Here is a 27,597-nt window from a genome sequence, read left to right on the forward strand (position 1 = left end):
ACAATTCCCCGCGGCCGCCGGGCCTCTCATTTGCATACGGCGCGGCACGTCCCGGCGCGGTTCGGCCCGCGGCAGCGGTTCCGCGGCGCGAAAGGGGACAGGGGCCGAACGCAATGTTGAGGACACTGTAGGCTAACTAGACGCTGCGTAGTGCGCTGCTCGCCCTGACCTGTGGAGTTAGTGTAGAGCAGTGTCACAGCGGCGCGGGGCTTAGTGGGTTATGCCTTAAACTTATGAGTAAGGAAAATAACGACCCGGGGTGACGCCCGGGTCCTCACTCCGAATGTGAGAGGAATTTTTGCGCGGGTACAGGTCGCCCCTGGGTGCCCCGCTTACTTCGCGGGATGCCCGGGTGCCGTGATCTGCCCGACCTCCGTGGCGCTCGTGCCAAGAACAGAACTGCCGGCTCCCGGGCTTCCCGCGCTCCTCCGGCGGCCCGCGAGGCGGGACAGCGGCAGGGCCTCACGGGGGCGCCCCGGAAACAGAAATTTCAACCGGCTTGAACAACAGGGGTGCCCGAACCTGTTCTTTTCTCTTGTCGCTCTGTTCGCTGAGGTGCCCTATGGGTCTTCACGAGGTTTAAAAATAAATCACCAACCCTGAGTAATAAATACTTCATGTGTCTGCAGGAAGCAGTTCCTTTTCTGCTCTTCCGAGGGAGCAATTACACCGTTTAAAATCAGCTCGGGCAGCGCTGAGCTCCCGGGACCTGCCCTGTCATGACCGGCACGAGTGCCGCTCTGGGTCTCGCTGCGGGCCCCGGTGCTGCCGGGCCCCCCTCAGATCGCCCTTTTGCAGCCCGTCACAGCCACAGCTTCTCCAGAGCGCAGCTTTGCTCCCGCCCGCAGCTCGGTTGTGACCCCTTCGCCTGCCCGCTGTTCCCCTTCGCCCTTTCCCCAGCACGGTCTCCTGAGCCGCAGCAGCCCTGGGGCTTTGCCGTGCGTGCTGCAGCGCCCATCGCGTTGCTGTGGAGCTGGCGGCCCAAGCGCATTCCAGGAGATCCACGGGGAAGCTCCTGGACTTCAACAGTGCGGGAGCTGCCAGGGAGGGCTGGGGTCAAACGCAGAGGAGACCTTTGCAGCTGATTCAGCTGCTCACAGCCACACAGGCAGAGGCTCCCACAGCACTCTCAGGAAGCCTTTGTGAGCCTAAAGCCATACCAGGGGTGATGCCAGGCCCCTGCTTGGTTGTGCACTGGTGCTTGATCCAGCTCCAGGGTGGCACACGGCTGCAGTGCTACAAAGGAAGGTACACAAAATACAGCCCTTTTTGTGCTGCCTTTCTGCAGCTGTTGAGGTACTGACCAAACTGAGGTGATGGGGTGGGTAATGTGTGATTTTGTTTTGCTGTTGCAAAACCAACAGGCAATGTTTATTTAAGCAAATTCATTTGACTTTAAGAGCAGCCCAAGTGGTTCTGGACTAGAGGGCCACCTAGCCAGTATCCTGCTTCCAGCCTGCAAGTACCCCTGGGGAGGTGGCTTCCAGACACCCCACCAACCGTGGTGCTGCTTGTGCAGCCACGATTCCTTCAGGCAGTACCTCCCCTCTCTGCTTCTTCTGCATCCTCCTGTTTGTTTTGCTTCCATCAGCCTGGCTCTTGCAACTGAAGCTGAAGAGTGCATGTGTAGCTGCCACCCGCCCTCTCTTCCACCTGTGATCCCTGAAGTCCTCTTTTGTCCAGGCGAAGAATTCCAGGCCTGCTCAGACATTCCTACAGTGAAGCTCCCTTCCCTCTGCAGGCTTCCACCTTCCCATGTTAAGTCTGTGGGAGGCTGATTAGGGGGCATGAGTCATGGTGTTGCAGGAAAGGAAGGGTTGAAAGGTCAGGATCTTCCTCTTCCTCTTTCTGACTGTTTTGCTCTTCCTGTTAGACACAGGGTGTAGCTCAGTTTTCACAGGTTCTTCATGGTTTCTTCTCTGAGCTGTGGATGAGAAGTCAATTATTTGTTCCAGGAAGGGCCTGGGCCCCTGCATCCCTCCCTGTGGCTGGGAAAGGGGTAAATGTGTGAGCAGCAGCAAAGAGATCTCCCTGAGTGTAGGGGTCTCTACAAAGGGCTCCTTGTCCCAGTGTGCTGGAAAACTTTCAGGCCTGCCCTTGTTTTCCAGAGGCAGATTCCCTACGTGTGTCTCCTTAATCTGCTGGGATCCCCACAACATGGAAGTCAGACCAGAGGAGACCATCTCACACCAATTTCCTGTTAAAATATTATCAGAAAAGCAGGGCAGCCCTGACAAAGGAAGGAATGATGAGGAGGACTCCACGGGTATCAGAAAGCTAAATAATGACTTTGTTACACTATATTATTCTATACTCTATTACATTGCATCTAAGCTGAATCTGCCAAGCACTCAACTGCACAGCATCTCGTGACTGACACACACACACGCTTGGCCCTGATAGGCCAAGGAAACCAAACACCATCACTCCGGGTAAACAATCTTCATATTGCATTCTACTTTGCCACAAACAGCAAATGAGATAAGAACTGTCTTTCCTTTCTCTGAGGTTCAGGGAGTGTGAATCCCAGAATATCCTTGGGAAGTTGTGCATTGCTTTTCTCTGTGAAGAGAAATGTGGCTAAAAAAATATTACGTTGGAAATTATGCAAAGGACATCAGGGACCTCATATTGGCCTTGGAATGGTATGTGGTACAGCATCTGATTTAAAATATTGCCTCAAACATCAAGAACTGGGAAAAGAATTGTGTTGGATCATGGGCTGGATGTTGTCCTTTGCACCAGGAGATGTGAGAGTCTGGCAGTAAAGGAATTTCATGCACAGAGACACTGCACAGTAGCAATCAGTGGATTTCTGTTGATAGTGGAGGAAGTACCTGGTTGGTAGTGAGAGGTTAAAAATCCTCAGATTTGAGCAGTCTGTTCTCTTTTTCAGGACTACTGAACCCTAGGCCTTTTAGCCTTCTGAAGACTTTTAAATCAGTCTTTGGAATATAAGGCCTTGCAAGATGAGTGTTTTAGCCTAGCAAAAATTATGTTAAGGAGAGAAAAATCAAAGGAGAGGACACACCTGAGGAGATGCAGAAGTGATGAGCTTCAGAGATAAAACTGATGCACAGCATAGGATCCAGACAGACTCAGGGAGCTACTAAAAAAAATAGGCTAAAAATTTCCTAAGCAGATAACAAAGAGAACATGGCAGCTTGCCATATAGGTAGTATTATACCTGTAAAATCACATGGCATTTGGCTCAGGGTCGTGCTGAAACTTCTACTTGCCTGTACTGGACAACCTCCCTCTCATTTACCTTCCAAGGCCTGGAAAAATGAAATGTTATTGCACTGCTCATCTGAGTCTGCAACATTTTAAAAGGCATGAAAAACCAACTATGGTAGTTCTTTCTTTTTGTGAAAATTGTAGGAAATATGGTACATATGTAATTTTACTTCACCTGTTCTATTCCATAATAGGTATTTCCAATAAAGGAACACACTTGGATCCCAGCTCATGTTGTCAGTGACCTGCAATATGCTTAGGGAATACTAAATTCCTGAGAGAAGCAGAGCAATTTGCTTGCAGAGAGCTGCACAGAAATTTGCCTTTCTTTCTGGAGGCCCATTGAAGAAAAACCCAGGGAGTTTGTGCAGCCAAGGAAACTGGTGGATTAGAAAGAAAAACTGGAGAAAAGGACTTGGCAGATGTTGAGTCATGTGTGGGTCTTGGGTCTTCAAAGAGATAGGAGTAGTTGTTGGTTGTTGTAAAGTTGTTTATTGTATGAATGCATCGGTATTGACGGTGAAGAGTTTACAGTATTAAAGTTTGTGCTAAAAGCTTTCTGGTATAGAGTCTTGATGTTCTGAGTAGAAGCAGTAGTAGTAGTTAGTAAAAGCAATTAGCACCTTTTTTGTATCCCAATATAGGGGAAATTTATTCATAAATAATCTAATCAGCTAAAACCACGATTCTAAAGTATTCTTTCTATGCTTATCCAAGCTTAATGTTAATGTGTGAAAGTAGTGTTCATTTTTGCACAAAATTTACCCATACAGTTCTATCTGTTCATGCAAATAGTTCTGTAGGTTCTATGTAGGAATGTAAGCAATGTTCTGCTATGTTTTTGTTACGTCTGGAGCCAAGTTAGTTTTGTGAAAGGTAACACTACTGAACTTTAATCTAGATTTTAGAGTTTTTACTAGCTATTACAGTTTCTTAAGGCATTTAAGATGTATTTCTACTTACTTAAAACTAAAACTTACAGTCCTACTTCATGTCTGTGTGGTTTAATATATTTCAGTTTCTCTAAAGGTTCCAATTCAATCCCCGCATTCCTTCCTCTCTCTGAGGGACTCAGAGAGGCTTCTATTCCATGCATTCTAACAGCAGGCACACAGCAGAATTTAAAGTCTTTTTTTTTTTTGACAATTCTCAAGTTGCTCACAGAATACTGTGTCACACCAAATCAAATAAACATGCATTTACCTCCTTGCATTATGCCACAGAATACAACTTTTAGAGTTCTTTGGTCTAGAGCTGTGGCACGTGTAGCTGAAGGACTTTGGGGGAGGTGAATTGTACAGATGTGGGGAAGCAGAGGAGTGCTAACAGACAGGTGGCCTTTGTGAGGAGACAATTGGAATAGCTTCAGTTTTGTATACAGGTTTGTTAATGATGATTTATCCTAGGTGTCCCAAGTGGGGGGTGTCTGACTTACTAGCTCTGAGAAGTAGGCAATTTATGGGAGAAAGAAAAGCAGAGTATTACATAGCAGCTGTTTCATATTCTTATGGCTAAGAAAGTAATTAGCCTGACTCTCAAGTTGTTTTCTTTTAATCCTGTTGCCTTCTGCTATAAGGCAAGGCGACCCAAACTCATCAGGGTTGCTCGGGCCAATGACGGACGCAGACACCAATGTGGTGGACGGTCAAAAGGCGTTTATTATCTTATCTCGTGGGGTTTTATAGTCTAGGGAGCTTCACTACGTCAGAGGGAGGTCTGCAGTACTATCTATGGTTAGTAAGGAGTGGAAAGTTACTAGCGTTAGGGGGGCTACATTTCCTGGTTACATTTCTAGTGTGATCTCTTATCTCAGGGGACTAAGGGAAAAGGAAATCCTGCCGCTTTCCGTCACATCGCGTGATCTTCCGTTTGCCTGTCCCTATCTACCACATAATCCCAGACTACACCTTTCACAATAATTTCTTCCCCACGTTTCATTATGGGCCACAGAAGTGATGCACTTTTCCAGTGTGCTACATCTTTCTTGTCCACGTGCTCTAAATGCCTCCTGTTCATCCTCCACTCAGCTTTAACTGGTGGGTCCTGAAGAAGCAGCAAACAATAAATTTGGCAGCACTGCCGCAGGAACTGCAGTGGTTCACTTTCAGTTCTTATGTGAATGCCAGCGTCCTGAAAATCAAATGAGAACAGTTTGTAAAGCTTTGTAATATTATGCTGATGTATTGTTATGTTGCCTCCCCACTCTCATTCCACAGGAACTAAGCACTCAATAACTTCACTTGTCAAAGCTGCTGGTACTGTTTGAGTGGGACATGGAGAAGTCCCAGGGTCATTTTAAAAATTCTTTTATTTACCAACTCCTGACTTCTGGATTGTGCCAGTGTCCAGCCCCTGTCTCTATTTTCTCATAGAGAGATCTGCAAGGAGTTTGGTAAGACCAAGGCTCTTGGAAAAACCCAGCAAGTTGCAAAAGAAGGAAGCTCCTCTTTGGAAGTTCCATATATCTGTGATATATATGTCATATCTTCCACAAAAAAAAGCCCACTAGAGACTTGTCCATGTGGATAGCAGGTGTCAGGGCTCCGTGCACATTAACAGCCTCTGCACACTTTCCACTGCCTTCCCAGGGGTGTGGCTGCTTGTGTTCAAGGTCAGCTCAGATTTAGCACAACCATATGACCTTGTATTCAGCTCCTGCAATAACAGCCAAGCTGGCAGAAAGGGTGGTGTGAGAAGGAGTTAGGAGAAGCCTCATCTTCACCCACAGACTGGCCACCAATTGATCCAGGAGCTGAGTGGTGGCTGGGTGCTTGACTGAGCTGTGGTGTTGGGATGCCTGTGCCCAGTCTTGCTGGTCCTGACCCACGGACCAACTTCACAGCTGGGCTTGACCTGGCTGGTCACTGTGAGCTTGCCCAGTGGTCACTGGTTTGTGGCTGACCCTGATCACCACCACTGGCTCCTTGCTTGGGTCCAGTAGGGCTGTGCCTTTGTTGGTAAGGTAATGACCCTGCCTGTCCTGCTGTACTCCCCTTACAAGGTTACCTGTGCTTGGGAATATTTTGGGAGTATATGGGCTGGAAGAACCTGGCCTCAAGTGGAGAACAACCTCATGCAGAAGGGAGACCTCTCATGTTTAAATCACAAGCTGCACAGACAATTGAACCATTGCCCCGGTTCCTGGGCTGTATCTTTACTCACCTGAACAATCTGGTCGTAAACCATGGGGTTTTGGTGATAGTGTTGCCTCAACAGCTTCATTACGTCTTGCATCATCACCTACAGAACAATCATAGCACAAAGCAGGCTGTTACCATGTGGTAAGGCAAACTCTGGGAATTTTTGTTTCTCATATTGGGTCAGTAATGGGGAAGTCACTCATTTCAGGCTTTGGAGGAAGGTCCCATAAAAGCGACGCAGGGCTGGAAAATGCTTTCTGCACTCATACATGTGTTTCATCCAGCTGGACAATTCAGATATGCAGTGAATGGCTGTTTATCACGGGATACAGAATAATTTAATTTTGGAAGGCTCCCACAAGGATCCTCAAGTCCAGCTCCCTGCTTCTCCATGGAATAGCTTAACTCTTAGAGAGAAAGGCCTATTTTTTATCCAGTGGTGCTCTCATACCTAGGATTGCTAGAGCTTGGCCCCAGACCTCCCAGCTCAGAAGCTATCCCCAGGGTCACTGCTGACATATTTTGAGCAGTGTCCGTAGCAGAAATACACTTCTAAATGAAATAACAGGTGCCAGTGGTCCTTTTCCAGGCCATAAAAGGCCCTTTTACAGGCCTTTTACGAAAACATAAAACAGCTTGGTCAAAGGTATTTTTACCTTATTTGAAGGTGGAATGTTAAGAACATGAAGTATGCTCTCTCTTCTCCATTGTTCATCTTTTTCACAGGCATCAAACACCTTCTGCAGTGGAAAAACAACAGCTGATTACAGCATCAATCACAGTGAAACCACAGGTGTAGGGTGCAAAGCTGAGAAAACATCTGCATTAGAGTAAATTGTAGGACTGCTAATTGATTGAAACAAATCTCCAATAGCTGTGAAACAAACTGTTTCATCAAACTGCTTGCATATTGGAGCCCATTCTTCAGCATCTGTGGGGCCTTATCATCGCAGTCAATGCTAATAATGGCCTCATCTCAGTCGTCTCCTTTAAGGTAATTCCACTTCAGTATTTTCCTTTAGATCTCTCCAGCATCACAGTAGTGAGTCAGACATCAAAATGAGGTCTCCCAGCTATGAGTTCAAGCACTAACATAAGGAAAGTGGATTGTTTTCCCACTTGTGCTTAACAGGTGTGAGAGATGGGACTAGTATTTGATTGTGCCCTTCTGAAAGGCAGGAGGAAGAAGGTCACTGTCAGTTTGATCTCTGTAACATTCCACACGCCCTGCTGGGCTGCAAAATCAGAGACCCAAACATAGGCCCCAACCCTGTCTGGTATAGAAATACAAATACTCAAACGCTGCTATATGGCTACACCATAATTGATGTGATAAGAATCAGATGGAGAAAATGGACTTGAACAAACCCTGATGGCGTGACTGCCTTCTTCATAGGTCCAGCGGTGGGGCATGGAGCTCCTGACTTTCTCCCATTCCTTCAGCCGGAGCATCTCGTATCTCTCCAGCACAGCAGACAAACGTGAGGGGTCATTGATGTCCTCAGAGTGCTGGTGCATGGCCATCGCTTTAGCCAACAGCTCTTGGTTTCTAGGTCAAGGAGGATATGAAAAACATATCTAAGTCAAGACGAAATAATGAGCAAATGTAAATATTTTACTTATGACACTGTTTAATCAATCCCTGTTTTCTACAGTGCACTTCTCATTTATATTATATAGCTCGCAAGCAGCTTTTTTGTGGAAAATAGTGCTTTCTCAGCTCAGTTCTGCATGATCATAGTAGAATCTGATCAGAGGGGCATCTTGATGATGTCGTTGTAGACTGGTTTCTTTTACTCTTTATTTAACTGGTTACCCCGAGAATGTCTTCTTCCCTTTGCAGAACAACCCAAGCCATCTTCCAGAAGTCAGCTACAAAGAGATGCTGCAGGTTGAAAGCCTGGAGAGAAGGTGTCTGGGACATCTGGTCAGAAATAGAGTCCCCAAAGACTGGAGGAAGCAAGAAGTATGTGGCTTTCCAGTGCAGAAACACGCACTGTGTCCGAAATATGAATAAATGCCTTACCTTTGCTCTAGCTTTTTGATCTTCTCTTTCAGCATCTCATTTTCCTCTTTCTCCTTATGCGGCATTTGGATTACGCTTTCAGGAAGTGCTCTGAAACAGGTTTGGGACATCTCTTAATTTGTACTTGGACTCTGGCACAACAGTGGAAATGCCCCTATTGAATAATCTGAGTTCAAGGAAAAAAGCTCTGAGGTGGGAAAGTGCAAGAGCATCCAGGAAAACTCCAGGGGAACTGAACACCTCCTCTAAAAGCTCCCACCCAGAATTTTTGCTCAAATCAAGTGGGAAGCTATTTACATCAGAAGAAATAGAGATGTGGTTGTGAGGATCACAATGATTTTCCCCTCTTATACTGATTATTAATGTAAAGAATCACATTACCTGTTGTGACTATTCAGAAGGTGATATTGAGTAGCAACATTGTCACACACAGTTCTGTTCTCATTGTCCATCCATCCATAAGGGAAAGAAAGAAACAATAAACCACACTGCAATCAGTGGGCAAGTATGCAATACAGTCTTAAAAAATCCACAAGCTAAACTTCCTCCCTCCAATTTCTGATCAGCACATAGGGAAAAGAAATTTAGAGACCAAAACTAGTCAAGGCTGTTCTTTGCCAGGTGCGTGGTATGTGATTCTGGGAGTCAATACCAGCAGTGCAGATAAAATACCCAAAGTGTAAGATCTGCACATTACATGGTGCAAATCCAACAGCTTCTGTAAATTGGCTCTGGGTTCCCAGTACAGCCTGAGCAAAACTTGTTGCTAATACAGAGCCCTCCCTGTGTCTGGCTCATTTTCTGTCCCACCCGCCCTAGTGTGCACCCGCTACAGTTCATTTTCAGAGGCCACACTAAACAGGGTCATTTTTGGTCGCTGGACTCTCACTTTATTGTGCTGTCCATCCTGTCCATCCTTTCAAATATTTTCTTTGTGTTTTGATCAAGCATCTCTTTTATAATTTCAATCGTTTCCTTCATGTTACAAGTCTGGTCTCCATAGGCTGATGGCTGCTGTGAGGTGTCAGATATATGCCTGAGGAAAAAAAGAAAAGGGAATTCTTATAATGAAGTGAGGTAAGAACACATCCCCGAAAAAAGTACTTTATAATTGCCAGTCCTGTGAGCAGAGGCTTCATGGCTACATCCATGCCAGCAGAAGGATCAGAGACAGGACAAAGGGCACATGGGTGCAGACGTGGCACAAGTGAGTTAGCACTATCCTGATACACCTCAGAGGACTCCACAGGTTATCTATCTAAAACTATTGTAACTTTTTCTACTTTCAGACTTTGCAGCTGCAGCTAGCTCTAAGTTTTCTGTACTTCCTATTTCTAAGGCCTGCTTTTAAAGCTTTCTAGAAAGCTTCTTACTTTTACTGTTTCAACCAGGAGGGTTTGACTAATCATTAGGTCTGGATAAAGTGGGCAAGGAACAAGGACAGCTTCTGAAAAACAAACTCAACCCAGACCTGCAGGGAGTGGGGGAACAGCAAATGCAGGTGGCTGTTCTGCTAAAACCAACTTTGCAATGTATGTTTTGTTTTTTTTTTTAACAGAGGAGTACAAAGCTCTGTGTTCTCAAGGTAATTTTTTATTTCTACAGCTGCTGTGTTCTGTTTCCTCATGAGGATCCTAAATATCAACTATTATTAGAGAAACAGTCCCAGATTAAGGTGCTCCTGCAGCCTGGATCCAGGCAGAACAGAGCGCAAGCTCATCCCCACAACCAGATGCCAGAGCAAGCCTTAGCATGAGGCTTTACCTTTGGTTTATGCCAAAAAAACTGCTGCCCCTCTCAGCATTATTCCTTCCCACTGAAGCACATTTTGGTTTTGTTTACTTGGATTGATTCCTTTCCAGTTAAATCATTTCACTTTCAGTCTTTCACTGAAGACACAACCTTTCTCTTTAAGCTAAACAATCCAGTAAAAATTTTACATTTTAGTCCACCTTTCCCTGCATAACTGATGAGCTCAGAGTCAGAGCCATGAAATCCCAGAACCTGTCACACTCTTTATACTGATATTTCTAGTTTCTCTTCCTCTTGCACCAATTTAAGATCTGCCTCCCACTTTGGAGTTGAACTTGAGGAGAATTTGGGGACAGTAACTGTCTCTGTGATGGCTAGAAAAGTTAGGAAGAAGAAAACAGAGCTCTTACTGAATATTTCACAGTCAGAAAATGTTTGCAATTCAGCACTCATGCAACCCTCCAAGAAACTTTGTAGAAACATTCAGACCTAGGAAGATTAAATAAGATTATCCAGAGATATCCCCTTGTGTAACCTACCTGCTGCCTTCTGCAGTTGTCTTTCTGGGATCAGTATCCTCACACTGTCTTTCCAATACCTCTCTTCCTCTGTTGCCAGAGACTTGGTATGTTTGCCATGATTCAGTTCCTCTGGAGCCAGAAATGTTGGGTGTACACCACACTTCTCTGCTGGAGCCAGAACCACTGGGTGCACCCCACACATCTCCTTTGCTGGAGCGAGGAATATCAGGTGTATCCAGCACTTCTGCGTTTCTGTGACCTAAAATGTTGGTCATACCCTGCATTTTTGTTTTGCTGGAGCCAGAAACCTTTCGTCTGTTCACGCAGCAGCAAAAAATGTTTGATCAAATGTGTGGGCAGCACCGAGGACTGCTGATGGTGCTGGGAGTGCAGAAGGCTCCTGTTAAGACGATTCCCTAACAAAGGCTGCTAAAAAAAGCCCTGAGTCTCTACAGGAAAACGTACCATTTACAGGGTGTCTAGAGTTACATCTGTCTCCAGCCAATAAAATCAGGGGGGATTGCCCTTTTTTTTTTTCCTGCTAAAAAAAGCCCTGCGTCCTTACAGGAAAATGTACCATTTACAGGATGTCTAGAGTTACATCTATCTCCAGCCAATAAAATCAGGGGACATTGCCCTTCCCTCTGCAAGATCCGACCTTTCAGTTTCGTTTCAGCCCAGTCCCCGTTAGCGCCCCTCTGCTCCCAGAGCTGCACGCCTCTGCCCTGCAGTGGCCATGGCCAGCCAGTCGGTCTTCGTCGTTGCTATAGATTTTGGCACCTCCTACAGCGGGTACAGTTTTTCTCTTGCTTCAGGTACAGACCAGATCCGCCAGGTTTACTGGGGAGCAGAGCACGGGTTAAAGACCCCAAAGACTCCTACGAGCATCTTGTTCAACCAGAAGCAGGAGTTCAAATATTTTGGTTATGATGCTGTGATGAAGTACAAGAGCATGAATCCCAGTGAAGCTGACAGCTGGTACTTCTTCCAGAACTTCAAGATGCAGCTGTACAACACGGTAGGTGGAAGAGTTACTACCAATGGGGGTCGGGGCTGTTCATTTATTTGAGGGGTGGGGGTTAGCGAATCCATGAAGAGGGCTGAGTAAATCTGGGAATGAATGAACGCAAGTCAGAGAGTATTTTGATGAACAAAAGAAGAAGTTTGGGTTTTTTAATTGCCAAAAGCTTCCCAGGCCCTTCCTTTATGATGTTTTTTTTTGTCTAAAGACAATAAAACATGACTGCATACATGGGTGAAGGCAAATACCTGTTCCTAATAAAAAGCTGCCCTGGAGCTTGACAGAGGAACTGGTCTCCCTCTGGGACTCCCTACCTTAGTCCTCAGCAAGAAACACGGATCCAGTGAAATTTCCTGTAATTCATAGGAGATGGGCAGTCTCGGGATTACCTAAAATCTCATCCCGTGTTCCACAGCTCCCCCTAGCTTGTCTCTCCCTCCCTTGAAATGTTATGCTGAAGCTAACCTAAGGATGTCCAGCTGCCCTTGAAGCCGGCAGTGGCTTTATCAAATTTCTCTCTGAAGGCTCTGTGTTGGTTTAGAATAGTTCACAGCTTCATCTGTGTTTGCTTGTTCAGCCAAACACCAGGCTACCTTAGGGCCTTCCTGTCTGTGCCCCAGGGTCCCACAGGGCCTCTCAAGCATAGAATAAGCCAGAGGCCAGTCCCAGGAAAAGCCTCAGGTCCTCTCTTTGGTGGATGGGAGGCCTCCTTGAAGATTTTCCTCCCCAGGACAGCTGGGAATGGTGTGGTCTGTCACAGTGTCACCTCTGGAGCAGTTGGTTCTCATTCACTTTCAGCAGGGGCTGGAGAGGTTCAGAACTATTTCTCTGCATCTGAGGAGCAAATGGTGAAGAAAAAATTCACTACAGAATCACTCCCTGCTGGCTCTTCAGGAATCTGTAGGATCTAAAGGGTCTTTACAAAATTTGGCCTGGGAGAAACAGCTGAATTATCAACCACACTGACATTTTGCCTACTGAATCACAGGTGTGGTGGGTAAGCAGTTTGGTAGCTGACCTGTGCCACTTAGACTCAGCCGCGGGAGTGAAGCCAGTGCTGGGAGTTTGGTTTGGAGACAGGGGTGTCTGGGTGCCTTATGCAGCGCAGTGCTTGGCGTGAAGGGGACAGGTCTCGTACCAACACTGCACCATGTGATCCTGGGCTTTTTGGTTTTTTTGGTAGAATGTCACAGCTGGCATGAAGCTGGAAGCCACCAATGGAAAGTTCCTTCCTGCCTTGACAGTCTTTTCCGAAAGCCTGCGCTTCATGAAGGAACATGCTTTGAACACCATCAAGGAGGCCTCTTTCCAAACCGTCTACGACCAGGAGGAGATCACCTGGGTCATTACTGTCCCGGCCATATGGAGCGCTGCTGCCAAGCAGTTCATGCGTCTGGCAGCAAAAGAGGTAAAAGCAGGGGTTGCCCCATTTCCTCAAAATACCTTTGGAGCTTTCCTCGCCCAACTGAGCCACAGGAACTCCTCAATATGTAAACGACCTGTATTTCAAATATCACTCCATTGGGCAGAGAAATCTTCCACATTGAGGGTGGTGAGGGAGAGGAAGTCCCCAAGTGGAAGTACAACAGCTCTGCCCTCTCTCCCCACTGCTGGCTAGAAATGAGCCCCACAGAGATCAGCAGTGCAAGAACCACCACCCCTGCATGAGCTGCTAGGGTGAGAACAGTCTCCCTAGCAGGTGGAGTTCATGCAGCAGTAATCTCACCCCCCTTCCTTGACCTGACTCCTCTCTTTTGTGATTTTAGGCAGGAATTATCTCTGACATGCTCTCTAGGAACCTGATCATTGCCTTGGAGCCAGAAGCTGCATCGCTGTGGTGCAAGCAGCTTCCACATGAAGGGTTTATGGCAGACAGCAGTGACAAGAAGAAGTTTGAAGACTCCCCTGGGATCCAGTATATTGTCGTTGACTGTGGAGGTAAAATTTTCCCTGTTCAATAGGTACCATTTTTGCTGGGCATGGTGCATGGCTATTTCACAATAGGTGAAGGTCCCAGAGCTTGGACTCCACTGCTGTGCCTATCATGGTTTTTTTAAATGTTATTTCTCACCTAATGAGATCTTGTGAGCAGGCACAAAAATAGGAGGGAAGAACAGGGTTGTATCTCACACTGCAGTGCTCTTCAGGCCAGAGAGTCACAACACGAGGCCCTGCCCTCGCACCACATCAGCTGGCACGGTGTCCCAGCATCAGCCACCCGCTTTTGTGCAGCCTGAGCTCACAGCCTCCTCTCCAGAAGCAGCTGTAGTTAGTGCCCAGTGAAGTGACCAAAGAGAAGAGCTAGCAGGCACTGGAGAGTAAATCATTAAGAATATTTGATGAAGCACTTTGCAGTAATTTCTCTAGATTCCTGAGGTTTTTTGGTGTGATGTGAATTTTCTGCCAGGAGCAGTCCGGTGGTTGCAAACAAATACCAAAAAGGCATCAAGAGGACCACAAGTTCCTGAGAGTCTTCTCACCACTGCTCAGGAGTCAACCACCTATGTGAGGAGCCAGGCTCGCTTTGTGATCAGACAGGAGATTGGCTTGTTCAGTGAGCAAGCTGGAGCATCCAGCTCTTATCAGAAATAACTGTAGGAGCCTCGTGAGACCAGGGTTTTAAACAAAAGTGCAGAAATTTAAGAAATCTAGAGAAGTATAGGCAATAGCAGAAGAGTGAGGATGAGGAAAGAAAGCAGCAGAAAAGCACATCTGTGACTCAGGAATTCAGAAGATAAGATTGAATTCTGTGGAAACTCGTGTACTTTAAAGCAAACAGCACAATTAATTTGAGTCTCTGTCTCGGTGTGTGTGTGTTTGCATGAGTAGGTGGCACCATAGACATCACAGTACATGAGATCCAAGAAAACCATTATCTAAAGGAGCTACATAAGGCAAGTGGAGGTGGATGGGGAGGCAACAGAGTGGATGAAAACTTCAGCAATTTTCTCAAGGAAATATTCAATGATGGCGTATGGGATGAATATGTGAAGAAGTACCCTACTGAATTACAAAATATGATGTACAACTTCAGCCTACAGAAATGCTCTGCTAGCAGGGAGGCAGTCTACATACATTGCTACTACAACCTGACCAGAGTGGCAGAGTCCAAGAAGGACATCTCCCAGTTCTTTGAAAATGCAGTAGGAGCTGTGTGGTGTGATGGGACGATCAAGATTACATATGAGAAAATGAAGAGCTGGTTTGAATACAGTATCAACAATATCATTTTTGCTTTGAGGGAAATTCTTTGCAAACCTGAGATGGACAAAGTCCAGTACATTTTACTTGTGGGAGGCTTTGCATGCAGCATCATCCTGCGAGATGCAGTCAGGGAGGCCTTTAGCAGCAAGTATCACATCCTCTGTCCCATGGAGGCCCAGGCAGCCATTGCAAAAGGGGCTGTTTTATTTGGAGTTAATCCACACATCATTACCTCAAGAATCAGCTGTAGGACATATGGCGTAGGAGTATGTGAGAAATTCGATGATGCCGTCCATGACGCCCGTAAACGGAAGGTCTCAAAAGCTGGTGACCGCATTTATTGCACAGATCTCTTCCGGAAACTGGTGGAAATTGGGGAGTCAGTGAACATACACGAAGCTGCCCACTATGATTTCTTTCCAATAGAACCAGATCAAACAGAGGTAAAATTTGCTTTCTATTGTACAAAAAACCAGAATGCTCAGTATGTGGATGAGGAAGGGATGGAAGCGCTCGGCTTCTGTGTAGTGCCATCGCCAGACACACGGCTGGGGTTAAATCGCAGGCTGAAGGTGAAGATTCAGTTTGGGCTCACTGAATTTAAAGCCACATGTACTGATGTTACTTCCCAAGAAAGTCGGACACTTATAATGGATTTTTTATCTTATAATTACTCATCATATTGAACAGATCTTCGATGCCTTTTCCAACCATTATGATTCTAACAATTCTATGACTTCTACAACGGAGGAGACAACTGGACCAATAAGTCCATCATTCAACTTTCCATTTACACAGGAAAACTATTAGTCTGATTCTCTGGTTCCTTCCATTCCTCACTAACCACCCTTTCAGTCCAACACCTCATTTTCTCTTGTATCTGACAGCAGGTTTTCCTGCTGCTTTATCTCATGCCCTTTTAGCTTGCATCTCTGAACACGATAGTTCATACCACCAACACAATCATCTGTGACCTACCTCTGTGTGATGGAAAGCCTCTGGATTGGTGTCTTAACTTCCACATAAAGCAGCCCATAGCTGATTATTTTAGCCTGATGTCTTCTTGCAGCTACATCTTCTCTTCCTCTGACATCAGGTCACTTTATCTGGAGTCCAGGTTTAATTCTGCTGGGGGTGATATTCAGTGGATTTCTGTTTTCTTCAAAATATAATTTATATAAACTCTATGTAATTAAAGCTCCAGTGTCCCAGACAAGGGAGTTGAGTGAACCAGTCTAGGGGCTTGTGTTCAAAAACTGTGGTAGTCCTGCTTCCATTAAATGATTGGGTGGCTCTATCTCATCTGTAAATGCCAGATTGTAACATTACAGATATGAATAGTGCATATGCTGCTGCCTGATGCCTCTGTCCAGCCCTGGTACTCTGCATCTCTTATTTGGGCATGATATTTTCTATATCTCCAAAAGTTGATCTCTCTCCTCCTGCCTGCAGCACCTGTGCAAAAGTTGAGCAGTGTGAAGGTTTCATGAGCCTAAATTTGTCCATGAAAAGGATACATTCCTGCAGTGTGCTGGGTCTGGCTGAGGTGGAGTTAACTTTCTTCATAGCAGCCCTTTTGTTGGTGTGTGGTTTGGGTCCAGAATGATGCTGATAGCACACTGATGGTTCAGGGTGGGCTGGGGTTTGTGGAGTTGGCTTTCTTCCCCTTTACTAAGGATGTAAAGTTTCTCTGCTGAACATCAGCCTCCACCAATGCCAGTTTTTGGTTAGCTGGATACAGTGCAAGAAAACTCAGCACTGTCATCCTTATTAGTTGAATGATCACGTTAGAGTCACTGCTGGCCATGTACTGACTGTTGTTAATCATGAGAGCAGCAGAGGACTAACCTGCATATGTGCTATGCCCTATGATATATAAAAGTAAAATTATTTTTAAATTTTAAATGTTAAATTTAAAATGTTTATCCATGCAATAAAAATATTCACAACAGACACCTGTGTGCATTTTTACCAGGTCAGGTGATACCACTCTGAACACTTTCATAAGGGCTGTTCTGGGGGCTAGGTCCCAAGAAGCTGAGTAATCCTGCTTTTTTCTTCTTTGCATTTGGTATTTTCACCAGTGGAAAGCCCAACACAGCTCCACCCGAGCTCACCAAGGCCCTGGAATGGGAAGAGAAGTACAGTCTGGGACAGTGGCAGCGGGGAAAGCCTTTCCCACCCATGTGCTAGTGGGCTTTGGGATTCAGACATTGACACCAACAGTCGTGACTGCAGCTCCCAGTTTTGCTTGTTTTGATGAGCTGATTATGTTGATAGCCTCAGACACTGAGCACGAGTAGATGCAGGTGTTTGTCCTTTCTGTGAAAGCAGCACTGAGTGTCAGGGTCCCTGAAAGCATCCCTGAAACCTGGCAATATGGGGGGGCTCTACCCTCAGCCTGACACCCCCATGGGTTTTGGGAAAGTAAGAGTTACAGCTGCTGAGCCCATGGCAGCCATCCTCTGAAACAGGTGTGTCTGCTGAGCTGGGGATCAACCCCGCTGAACAACAACAAATAGGGTGTTGATGCTAAAAATCACAGAATCACAGATGCCCACGTTTCAAGGATAAGAAAAGACACTGAGGTTTGCAGTGCCTGTAACCAGGACATCAATGACCTCTGGAGGTGTGATGGCTGCTGGATCCTAAATATCTGGGTGAGTAGAAGGCGACATCCATTTCTGTGGCTGGATCTTGCCAGCTGCCTTCTGCCTAAAGCATGTGATTTCCTGGAAACTGAGAGAAAGCAACCCCCACTCTGCAGTACTGACACCACTTCCTGGCAGCGAAGTGAGAGGCACAACCTCTTCTCCCCCAGCTGGGGGTAGAGAGAGGAGCAGCTTTGTCACAGCCCAAACACCATGGCTGTGCTTTCTGCTCCAGATTTCCCAGCGCCATCTGGCTCACCCAGCTTGCTTGATGTCAGAGGAAATTAAAGATGCACAAAAAGTTCCCAGTAACTATAAGTTAGCCTTGAGACCATGACAGTGGGGTGCTGGAGCAATGGAACCATGAAGAGACCCTAGGAACAGAATGCTATAAATCCTTATGTCCTTGACAAGTGATGGTTCAAACAGATTCAAGCAGAAACTGCAACAGAGGTTTAACAAAATTAAACAATAACTTAGCAACAGGTGATAGGATGTAAAGAAAACCTCAAGTTACCTTAGATAATTATAATGTTAAAGAACACATCCCCAGGGGAATTTGTATGTGGAAATGATAGGATAATGAACTGGACTGAGATCAGCACATGCACATCAACAATTTTGTTACACAAGCATGAGTGACCAATCTCCTGTTTCTGTATGATTCATTTTTGGTTACCTTTTTGTAAAAAGGACTCTGTTTGTTTTCCAAAAGGTTGGAAAAGGCCTGGCCTGGCCTGGCACCCTATTCTTCAGATTTGTAATCATGTCTTGACTCAATGTGTTGATTTGCTCTTGCACACAAGGATTCCTTTCTCTAGGGATAACATCCAGAGGAGCTTCACCCCCGTTAGAAAATATGTCTCTTCATGCAATAGAAATTATACTTGAGAAGATTCACTTCCTTTGGCCTACTAAACAAAACAAACCACAGGAGAGGAAAAAGAAATAAACCAAGCACTCATCCTCTTGCTCTCATGTGCAAGAGGAGGGGAGGTATCAGCTATGACTTCATGATTAAACAGCACATTTTTCATAGCTTTTCCATTTCCAGACCAAAATAAATGGTTTTCTGGAGGTTTTTTTTTTTTTTTTCCAATTGCTAGAGATTGCTGAGATGTAGCATAAATGTATATAGCCCTGTTAGAGATGTCAAAACTTTATGAGGGATTATAGTGTTCATCCTACAAGGACTTGGCAAATCATGCAAGGGGGAAATAGAAGGTAATTTTCCAAAACAGTAAAAGTAACACCAGAGGATGGAAGAACAGAAAAGCATGTCACAGAGAGAGCATGGTGACGTGCTTGAGGGAAGATGTCATTGATTTGTCTGGTCAGGGATTGTCCTGTGCTGCTGACACCTGGCTTGGTCACAGACAAAACTGTCACACTGGGCCCCAGAACTGGGCCCACCAAATAGGATTAGTGTCCTTCCATGGAAATGTGTTTAACAAAGGGCAGGGAACACTGAAAAGGGAGAGACAAGTTCAGGGCAGGTACAGTATCCAACAGGATGATGACCAGTGGAAGACACCATGCTGGAACAGTTGAGTAGGACACAAGGAACAGCAAGAGCAAGGGACTCCCACACACCAGCCCCAGCTCCTGCACCACCCATGGTCTCACCAAAAGGTCTGGCTGTAACCTGCAGCATGGGGTGGGCAAACAGGATGGGGGGAAGTGAGGCATCCAAGTGTTGGTTGGCTGGTTTGTTACTTGGCAATAAAGTAATTGGATTGAAGTTTCTCAACTCAAAATAGGTATATTTTGGCCCATGACAGGATGTCTGACTATATATCAAGGGATGGAGTGTGTTCATACTGCAGTGTCCTGGAGGAGAATGGGGGAGAGCAGAGGAGACGTCTGCCAGGGAATCACAGAATGTTTTGGATTGGAGGGACTTTAAAGATCATCTAGTTCCAACCCCTCTGCCATGGGCAGGGACACCTTCCACTAGACCAAGTAGCTCAAAGCCCCACCTAGCCTGGCCTTGAACTCTTCCAGGGACGGGGCACCCACAACTGCTTTGCAGCTTTCTCCCAGACTGCTCTTTGTTTGCTGTGGTAAAAAGGGAGAGGAGACAGATTTCAGTGAGGTCATTTGAGGCCTCCCTCAGCAGCAGTGGGACACAACTTCAACAAGACCAGTCAGCCTCTGTGAGTTTTCATCCATCACTTTTGTTCTGCCCTGGGGTATCAGGCTGGTTTTTCTTGACATGCTGCATATTTTCCCCTCACACCTGTTCCTTCTGTCCTCTAAACCATCCCAGACAATATGAGGTTTTGTCTGCCCTCAGCATCCAGCAGCAGTTTCCCAAGCCCCTTAGCCCCTTATTTTGCGTGTGTGCCCTGGACTTAACCAGAACATTCCTGCCAGAGGTTAAGCCCAGGCATTGCATGGATAATCCGTGAAAACTTTTTGCCTCCAGTTCCAAGTGACTGTGACTGTAGCAAGTCCAGAGATGCTGTCTGCAGCTCCGCTCTGGCCCTTCTTCCACCCCTTATCTCTCTCCCAGGCAGTCAGAGCCCCGAGACAGGACAGAGATCCCAGCTGCAAGCCAAGAGGGTTAGGAAAGTGAAATGCCTCTGCTCCTGGCCTGGCTGTGCTGCATCCTTTACCTCCAGCGCTAAAATGAGGTGGCTTTGCAGGGCACTATGGCCATGGATGCTGTGCCACGCTGCCATCACCATCCCTGCAATGCTGGCATTTTGGGCTGGTGAAGCCTCCCACCCTCATGGGACCAAGGCTGGGAGCAGCTGTGGGGTGAGCCCCTATAAGATCCGAGAGCTGTGGGGAAAGCAGAGACCGTGGCATGAAGGCAGGACTGGAGAGAGTTGCTGGACTAGAAACAGGATCTTTGACGGAAAGACCAAAGAGTGCCAGGGAGAGGGGATGGCAGGGCACCACAGTGCCCTCAGCACAGCAGCACTCTTGGGAGAAAACCAGGAAAATTAGTGCTCAGTCAAGGATCACCTTCAGGAAAAGGAGCCAAGCACTGGCTTTGGCAGGGGTGAGAGGGGAAGAGAATTAATCTTTTTTTTTCCACACTGAAAACTGCCTTTTTTCCCTTCTCTCCTCAGACAGTGAGACCTTTGCTTTGGCACCTGACCTATGACTACAGGGCTAGTCCTCCTCCTCATGTGGTTGGTTTCTTTCCTGATTAAAAGTGATTAGGTAGCTCTAAAACCTGCAGAAATGTTACTGAGGGTAACAGAGACAAAGAGACCCTTCAAGATCTCTTAAATCCCCAGGGTAGTATTTAGAGAGCCCCGAGGAGAGAACTGGAGCAGAAGGACCCTGCAGGACCTCCCTGTCCTTCTCCCTCCTGCTGCACCCTCTGTTGCCAACATTTCCTCCACCATGTCACTTTCTGAAGCAGAGGTGCAAAGTGCTCGTGGTGCCTGGGAGAAGATGTATGTGGATGCTGAGGACAATGGGACAGCTGTGCTGGTCAGGTAAGGAAAGAGCCCATCCAACTGCTGCCCTGGAGGGGTGAAGGAGGAACAGCAAGGATGGAGTTACTGCCTAGGAGCATGTCATCATGTTTTTCATGCAGCCCTTGCTGGGAAGAGGAGCAATCCACACAAGAAAAAGTAAAAAGAAAGGGGTAGGGGGGTGGGAAAAGAAGAGACAAGAACAATATCTTCACCCATGTAAGGTAAAGGAAAGAAAGTGTGGTATGAAAGAGAATGGGAACAAAACATGGGCATTATTTCCCTCTTCCTCTTTACCTCTAAACTCCTTTAATGCTTTTTAAAAACTCAGTATTTTATTTCTGATTCTCCTTCAGCCTCAGTCCATCTGTTCCACTGGATTATAGCCTTTCTGTGGACTTTCCTCCCTTTGTTTCCATCCTGTTTCCCTCTCTTCTGTTCACCTTTCACATATTCCACTCTCATCTGGGACTTACATCACCTCCATAAGCATGGATCAGTTCAAATACTATTTCTAGCTATCAGACATTTACCCCTCCCTCCAGCTTTCTTGTATATCACACCTAGTGCCTGGTTACCCTCACAAAGCCTTACATGCTGCTCTTTCCTTCTGCAGGTGACACAGTCTGAGCACAGTTAGGGTCAGAAATGCAGCCAGAAAATGTTAGTAGCATCCAGTAGCTTGCCTCCCTGGGCTAATTTACTCTTGAAGGTTTTGCTTTAGTGTCCTACAGCCCCAGGCCTGCCTATAGAGAAGGTCAGGTCTTCCCATGACAAGAGAGATGTGGCCATAATGGAAAGAGTCCAACAAAGGGCCAGGAAGATGATTAGGGGACTGTAGTATCTCTCCAATAAAGAAAGGCAGAGAAAGCTGTGACTGCTCAGCCTGGAGAAGAGAAAGCTCAGGGGAATCTTGTCAATGTGTACATAAAAACCTGAAGGGAGAAAAGAAGGCAGAGCCAAAGAAGGCAGAGCCAGGCTCGTCTCAGTGGAGCCACGAGACAGGACCAGTGTCAAGGGGTCCAAAATGAAACACAGGAGGTTCCCTTGAACATCAGGAAACTTTTATTTTTTTTTTTTACTTCTGAGTGCAACTGAGCACTGGCACAAATTACCCAAAGAAGTTGTTGAGTCTCCCTTCATGGAGATACTCAAAAGCCATCTGACCATGGTCCTGGGCAACTGGCTTGACCAGTGGTAGTGACCCAGATGACCTCCAGAGGTTCCTTCAAGCCCAACCATTTTGTGACTCTGTGAAATGCAATGTGGAATTTGCTATGGATATTTCAGGTGGATAACCAGTTTACCCAGAAGAGTAAACTGCTTTTTTAAAAAGAGTTTGACCAAGATGATTGTAATTGATCAAAGGTAATTTCATACACACTGAATTGTGTTACTTGTGAATAAATGGAATGAGCAGTACCTCATACTCAACAATCCATCACAAGCAGTAAGAAAGCTTTGCAGTGGACTGTAGGAAGGGATTAATTAACAAAACTCATAGTAGGGCTTCTCTGTGAAAACACTCATCAGTATCACAGTGGTCATATCTGCTGTCCAGAACATCTTTGGGAATATTAAACTGTCACAGTCACCCCATGTGAACGTGCTCCCACTTCTTTGTGAAAGTAACACAGAGAACTTATTCCACTCCTACTATTATCTTTAGAAGGAGTGGAGTAAGTTCATTATAGGTTTTAAGGTGGAATGAGCAAAGGAAATGCCCTATGGAGAGGCAAGGGAGAGAGGACTGGCTGCTATGTGCATGAGGGTTATGCACAGGTGCAAAAGACGAAGGAGAAACAAGGAATGCAGAAGTGGCTGTTCTAATAAAGACAAGGGGAAAAGGGACATAAATGTGGAAGGCAAGGCCTGGAATGAGTGGCTATGTCTGCATTAATACTCAGTCCACAAGTCAGGATGTCTCTCATTCCTCAACAGGATGTTTACTGAGCACCCAGACACCAAGTCCTACTTCACACATTTCAAAGGCATGGACTCTGCCGAAGAGATGAAACAGTCAGATCAAGTCAGGGGCCATGGCAAGAAGGTTTTCAGTGCCATCAACGACATGGTGCAACACCTGGACAACTCTGAGGCTTTTCTTGGGATAGTGACCCCACTTGGCAAGAAACATGCCACGCAGCTGAAGATTGACCCCAAAAACTTTAGGGTGAGTGAGCAGCCCTCTTCCCAAAGGGTGTAACTGTGAGGAGGGCATGTTTTCTCCTTTGAGGGGTAGAACTGTGGAACATAGACTTTGTATGTTGGAATACATATATATGCCTCAGAGAATGGAGGTGGCGGAAGGTGAGGAGGTTGGTGGTGGAAGATGGCAGGAGTGAGAGATCTGACACTGGTGGGGAAGATGGCTGGACAGCAGATGTGGTGCAGGCAGGTGTTGTGGTGGGAGCTGCACAGCTGCCCATGAGCTGTAGAGGGTTTTCTCAGAGCAATACCATTCCCACACCTGCCATTTAATAACAAGATACAGAAAAGCACTTTAACACTGGACTTCAGTCCCTGATGTATTTTTTATCTTGTAACAGGAGCTGAGCTTTTCCAGGACAACCAAACCAGCTGTTATTGAGCAACAATGACAACAGCAGTGTCATAATTAAACAAACTCAAATAATAAATACAGGATCAAATTACTTGCCCAGATCCACCTAAGGTCACTAGCAGAGTGCATTTATAACTCTTTTGTCTGCCTTACACAGCAAAAAAAAGCACTTTCTGGCAAAGATTATTTCCAAATGAAGGTGATTTCAAAAGCAGTGGGCCCAATTTTCAACGAGTGGGAAAATAAGGGATGATTTCTGTCTGAAAATACTTTTTCAGGGTAAAAATGCACACAAAACAAAAATGCTGTACAGGAAAGGAGTTGGCATTGCAAAATATACCACCTGACTTACTGCAAGAACTCTGCTACAGAGTGCTGGATAGCTAACGAGCAAGAAAGGTCAGGGAAAAACTTAGCCCCCAAGCCATGTTTTCCATAGGTGTCCAACAAAGGGCTCATCATGGCCTCGAAATATTTGGGACAGTCCTTTGCCCAGAGAAGGATTGCAGTGGATGGACGAAGCACATCAGTCCTATACAGCCACCTTTAAGTGATAGGTGCAGTCCACATTAACTAGGGTAGTTAAAAACACCAGCAGCAGTTTTTTTGTGAGTTCTCTAATGCAGCTTATTTTCCATGCCCTGTTACAAGCTCTGCAGGTCATGTGCTCTGAATTGTTCTTGTACCCCTTTCTGCCCTCCAAGAATCCCAGCTAAAGATATGTAAGTTCTTATGCCTCTAATATGGAGAAAGTTCACACTGGCTGTTTCTTCCCTTCTCCTTGTTTAGATTATCTGTGACATTATCTTACAATTGATGGAGGAGAAATTTGGCGGAGACTGCAAAGCTTCCTTTGAAAAGGTGACCAATGAAATCTGTACCCACCTGAACAATATCTACAAAGAGGAGGGTTGGTGAGGATGTGCACCTCCAGGCTCTTCAAACAACTTGCCAGCACTGATTTGCTGCTTTTGGGCCCCCAGCCACAGCTGGAAAAATTAAAATTTAAAAATAAAAAAAAGCAAGAAAAATGGCTTATACAATATAGAATATCAATGTCAATAATTTCCTTAGCAAACTGAGTTTCCACAGCTAAACAAAACCCGCAGATACATCAAAGTCAACCAACAAATCTTGATATCCTTTGCAGTTTGTTTCAGGTGGGTTCCTCTGGCCACGGTCCTTGAAGACTGCATTTTAAGATGGTGACTTTAAGCTTTCTATTCCTAAAAGAAAGACTTGCTCCTGCCAGCAGCACCAGCAGCTCTTTGGCTCACCTACCACCTCTCTATCCTCATGAATGACAGGAAGGACACCATTCTGAAGCATCTCCAGAATCTTGGTAGAGGTCATTATTTAAGAGGTCTGAGTTTTGTTTTGTATTTGAACTTAAACAAGGGGGAAGTGGTGTACGGGAATGACCAGCATCTGGGTGAGACATGAGGAAAGTCCCATCTTACATGAGCCAGGAGATTCACCCAGCCTTGGTTTCTCAGAGCAGCTTTCAGCACAAGGGATGACAACACTGAGTGTGGTCACCACTGGATCCCTCTGGGCAGGGATGAATGTCTCCAGGTGTGGATTTCACCATGTTACTCCCAGGAAATTACTTGGGCTGAGTTCCCACACGAAGCAAGAGTAGAGCTCACTGACTCTTGTGCACTCAGAATGCACCCAGCTGATGGAGACTGCTGCCTTGCTGTGTGGGCAGCACAGGAGCCTCAGCCTGGCACAGGACTCGTTCTGTCCAGTCACACAGCCTGAGCCTCCCTTCAGTGCTAACTGGGTCCTGAACCATTCAATTGCTTTTCTTTGTACTCCTTAGACTTGGTGAAATAATCAGCTAATAACTGCAAATAACCATATGCTGGTTTGCTTCAGGGTAATGCAATAAACACAGAGAAAGCAGATGTACCCTCTCATTTGCTTCACAGAAAAGGTGATATGCTGCAGTGGCAGCTGGTTTCAGTGCACATTTACTGGTGGTACTGGGGGGATTTCCAAAACCAGCTCAAGCTCCCACCCAGGCACTCATCACACTTGTGGCAGTCAGGCTTCTCATGGGTTTCACTTAACCATGATGCAAGTTTTGTAAACAAGTAAAAATGCAGAGGTTTCCTTCATTTAACATGTAGCTTTTATCACCTGCTGCATTTGGCAAAGGATGCTACATCCCAAAGTCCAGAAGGGGAGATCTAGCCAGAAGGGAAGATGGGGCAGGCTGTTTATTTGCTTCAGTCTTCTGTTCAGCTCGGGGAGAAAGGGAAGCATATTGCACAGCATTGGCAAGGACTGTAAACCAAGAGCAAGATGTTTAAAAAACTATTTATAATCTCAAATCCCTCTGAAGGAGTACAAGTAGTTAAAGCTCAGAAAAGAGGTGGTGGCAGTTCTTTACTCCCATTGCTCTGCTGCAAACCAGTTTGAGCTTCAGAAGATTCGAAGGCAAGCCATTAGAAAAGTTACAGTGGTTCCAATGCAAAGTCCCCACCCACGTACCACCTTCCAGAGATGGAGACAGAGGCTCCAGCCAGCCTGAAGGTGCCTGAGGGCCAGTGCTGTAAAAGTGCCTTCTTTGCAGCCTCTCTGAGCCAGCACCTGGAGCAGTTTCTAACTCTTGTGCACTTAACTGAACATCACCATCAATACTTTACCACAGTCAGCATTTGTCAGATAGTTTCAGCCTGGGAAAGGGCTGTACAGCTAAGGCAGCTCCTGCTGCCCTCAGGCCCTTTGTGACCTTGCTGGTGTCCAGCCCTCTTTTGCTGCTAATTAATCCTGCTTTTCTGATGGTGCATCTCCTAGAACTCTGCTTACCTGCAGTGCTCTGGCAGCACCACTGAGCCTAGGGGAAGGGATTTGGTATTGCAATTTCCCCAGCAACAGGAACTGAAAAGCTAGAGCCAGGAGAGGTGGGTCCTGAGAGAACTTTCTAATTGCCCACCGACTCCATTACATGCCCACAGAGGGGAAAGCAGAGAAAGCCAGGGCTAGAAGCAAACATTTCTTCCTCTTTCCTTTTATTTCCAGCTGCTGATACAACTCCTGCCCAGTAGTCTGCTGCTTCCCAGTTTTGCAAACTGCAGGGAAAGACAGATTTCAGGTCTTACTGAAAAGAATTAAAAATTACGTAACAGGGCAAGAATTTATTAAGCAAGTGGAAAAAAGTGATCAAAGCAAAAAACCAAAGATCAAGAACCATCATGCAGGACTGGACGAAGAGTGCATTAATGTTTTTTATAAGCCCCTACATCAGAAGAAACTAATCTCTACTGCCTTGGAATAAAGGAAAATGATACTGAGAAAGGTGGCATGTGAAATGTGGGACAGAGAGCAGTAAACTGGAGGGGTTATCAGGTGCTGCACGCCCCTACACAACACTCTGCCCACTGCCATTGCCTCTGAAGCGTGGCTCAGTCTGCATTCATATTTAGTTTAATGCCGACTGCAACCCCCATCTTCTGTGTCCCTACAGCTAGACCAATCTGCTTGGATGTAGCTCCTTGGCTGCCGTGCACTGCCCCCTGGGGCCTGAAGTCTTGCTACCATTCTCTCTTCAGCTACATAGATAATCCCTGCTTCAAGGCTATTTAACATTTGCTCAATCATCACTTTGCACTGGCTTAGAGATCTGGTTTACCTATTTTCTCCCATTGCCCCTGGGGATGGGTGGTGCAAGACAGGCTGGACAGAGAGAGGGGCTCCAGGGAAGGGCTGTCATTGAAGTGACAGGATGGTAACTCCCAGATTCAACAGCTGATGGAAGGCAAAGGGACAGAGGAACAGCCTCCTGTGGCAGCTCCACTGGCAAGTCTTTTGTTGGGTAAGGGGATACAGTGGCACTAGGCCAAGCACTTCTGCTTGGAAATGTCACCATTTTACTGTGTGGTTTCTCCTGCTGCAGTGGGAAAAGCAACACAGGCTGCAGTGGCACTGAGCCAGACTGCCCAGGGAGATGGCTGAGTTGCCATCCATGGGGGTACTCAGAAGGCAGGAAGATGTGGCACTTGGGGACATGGTTTAGTGGTGGGCTGGGCAGTGCTGGGTT

At 46.1% G+C, this 27,597-nt stretch overlaps 3 protein-coding genes and 1 non-coding gene across 5 annotated transcripts; 3 read left to right on the top strand and 1 right to left on the bottom strand.

Annotated features, from left to right (window-relative positions):
- Nucleotides 1-220: 220 nt before the first annotated feature.
- Nucleotides 221-369, top strand: LOC132328263 (U12 minor spliceosomal RNA). The gene has a single exon (XR_009486725.1). It is a non-coding gene; the product is annotated as a U12 minor spliceosomal RNA (small nuclear RNA).
- Nucleotides 370-4,872: 4,503 nt separating this feature from the next.
- Nucleotides 4,873-11,183, bottom strand: LOC132327405 (uncharacterized). Its single transcript, XM_059846584.1, has 8 exons — nucleotides 10,695-11,183; nucleotides 9,293-9,439; nucleotides 8,785-8,838; nucleotides 8,404-8,493; nucleotides 7,746-7,926; nucleotides 7,034-7,117; nucleotides 6,400-6,477; nucleotides 4,873-5,367 (listed from the first exon to the last, which is right to left on the bottom strand). Exons 1-8 carry the CDS (start codon nucleotides 10,958-10,960, stop codon nucleotides 5,086-5,088), a joined length of 1,182 nt encoding a protein of 393 aa, XP_059702567.1. The 5' UTR covers nucleotides 10,961-11,183; the 3' UTR covers nucleotides 4,873-5,085.
- Nucleotides 11,184-11,328: 145 nt separating this feature from the next.
- Nucleotides 11,329-16,854, top strand: LOC132327403 (heat shock 70 kDa protein 12A-like). Its single transcript, XM_059846579.1, has 4 exons — nucleotides 11,329-11,694; nucleotides 12,881-13,105; nucleotides 13,464-13,635; nucleotides 14,527-16,854. Exons 1-4 carry the CDS (start codon nucleotides 11,413-11,415, stop codon nucleotides 15,585-15,587), a joined length of 1,740 nt encoding a protein of 579 aa, XP_059702562.1. The 5' UTR covers nucleotides 11,329-11,412; the 3' UTR covers nucleotides 15,588-16,854.
- A 122-nt stretch (nucleotides 16,855-16,976) lies between these two features.
- LOC132327406 (cytoglobin-1-like) lies at nucleotides 16,977-25,457 on the top strand. Of its 2 annotated transcripts, XM_059846586.1 has the most exons (4): nucleotides 16,977-21,007; nucleotides 22,928-23,159; nucleotides 24,339-24,410; nucleotides 24,700-25,457. In XM_059846586.1, exons 1-4 carry the CDS (start codon nucleotides 20,913-20,915, stop codon nucleotides 24,748-24,750), a joined length of 450 nt encoding a protein of 149 aa, XP_059702569.1. In that variant the 5' UTR covers nucleotides 16,977-20,912; the 3' UTR covers nucleotides 24,751-25,457. The 2 variants fall into 2 exon arrangements, with proteins under 2 accessions (XP_059702569.1, XP_059702568.1); XM_059846585.1 differs by having other exon boundaries at nucleotides 24,339-25,457.
- Nucleotides 25,458-27,597: the final 2,140 nt, after the last annotated feature.

Source organism: Haemorhous mexicanus, chromosome 5 (assembly GCF_027477595.1).
Source record: "Haemorhous mexicanus isolate bHaeMex1 chromosome 5, bHaeMex1.pri, whole genome shotgun sequence".
NCBI classification, from domain to species: Eukaryota; Metazoa; Chordata; class Aves; order Passeriformes; family Fringillidae; genus Haemorhous; species Haemorhous mexicanus.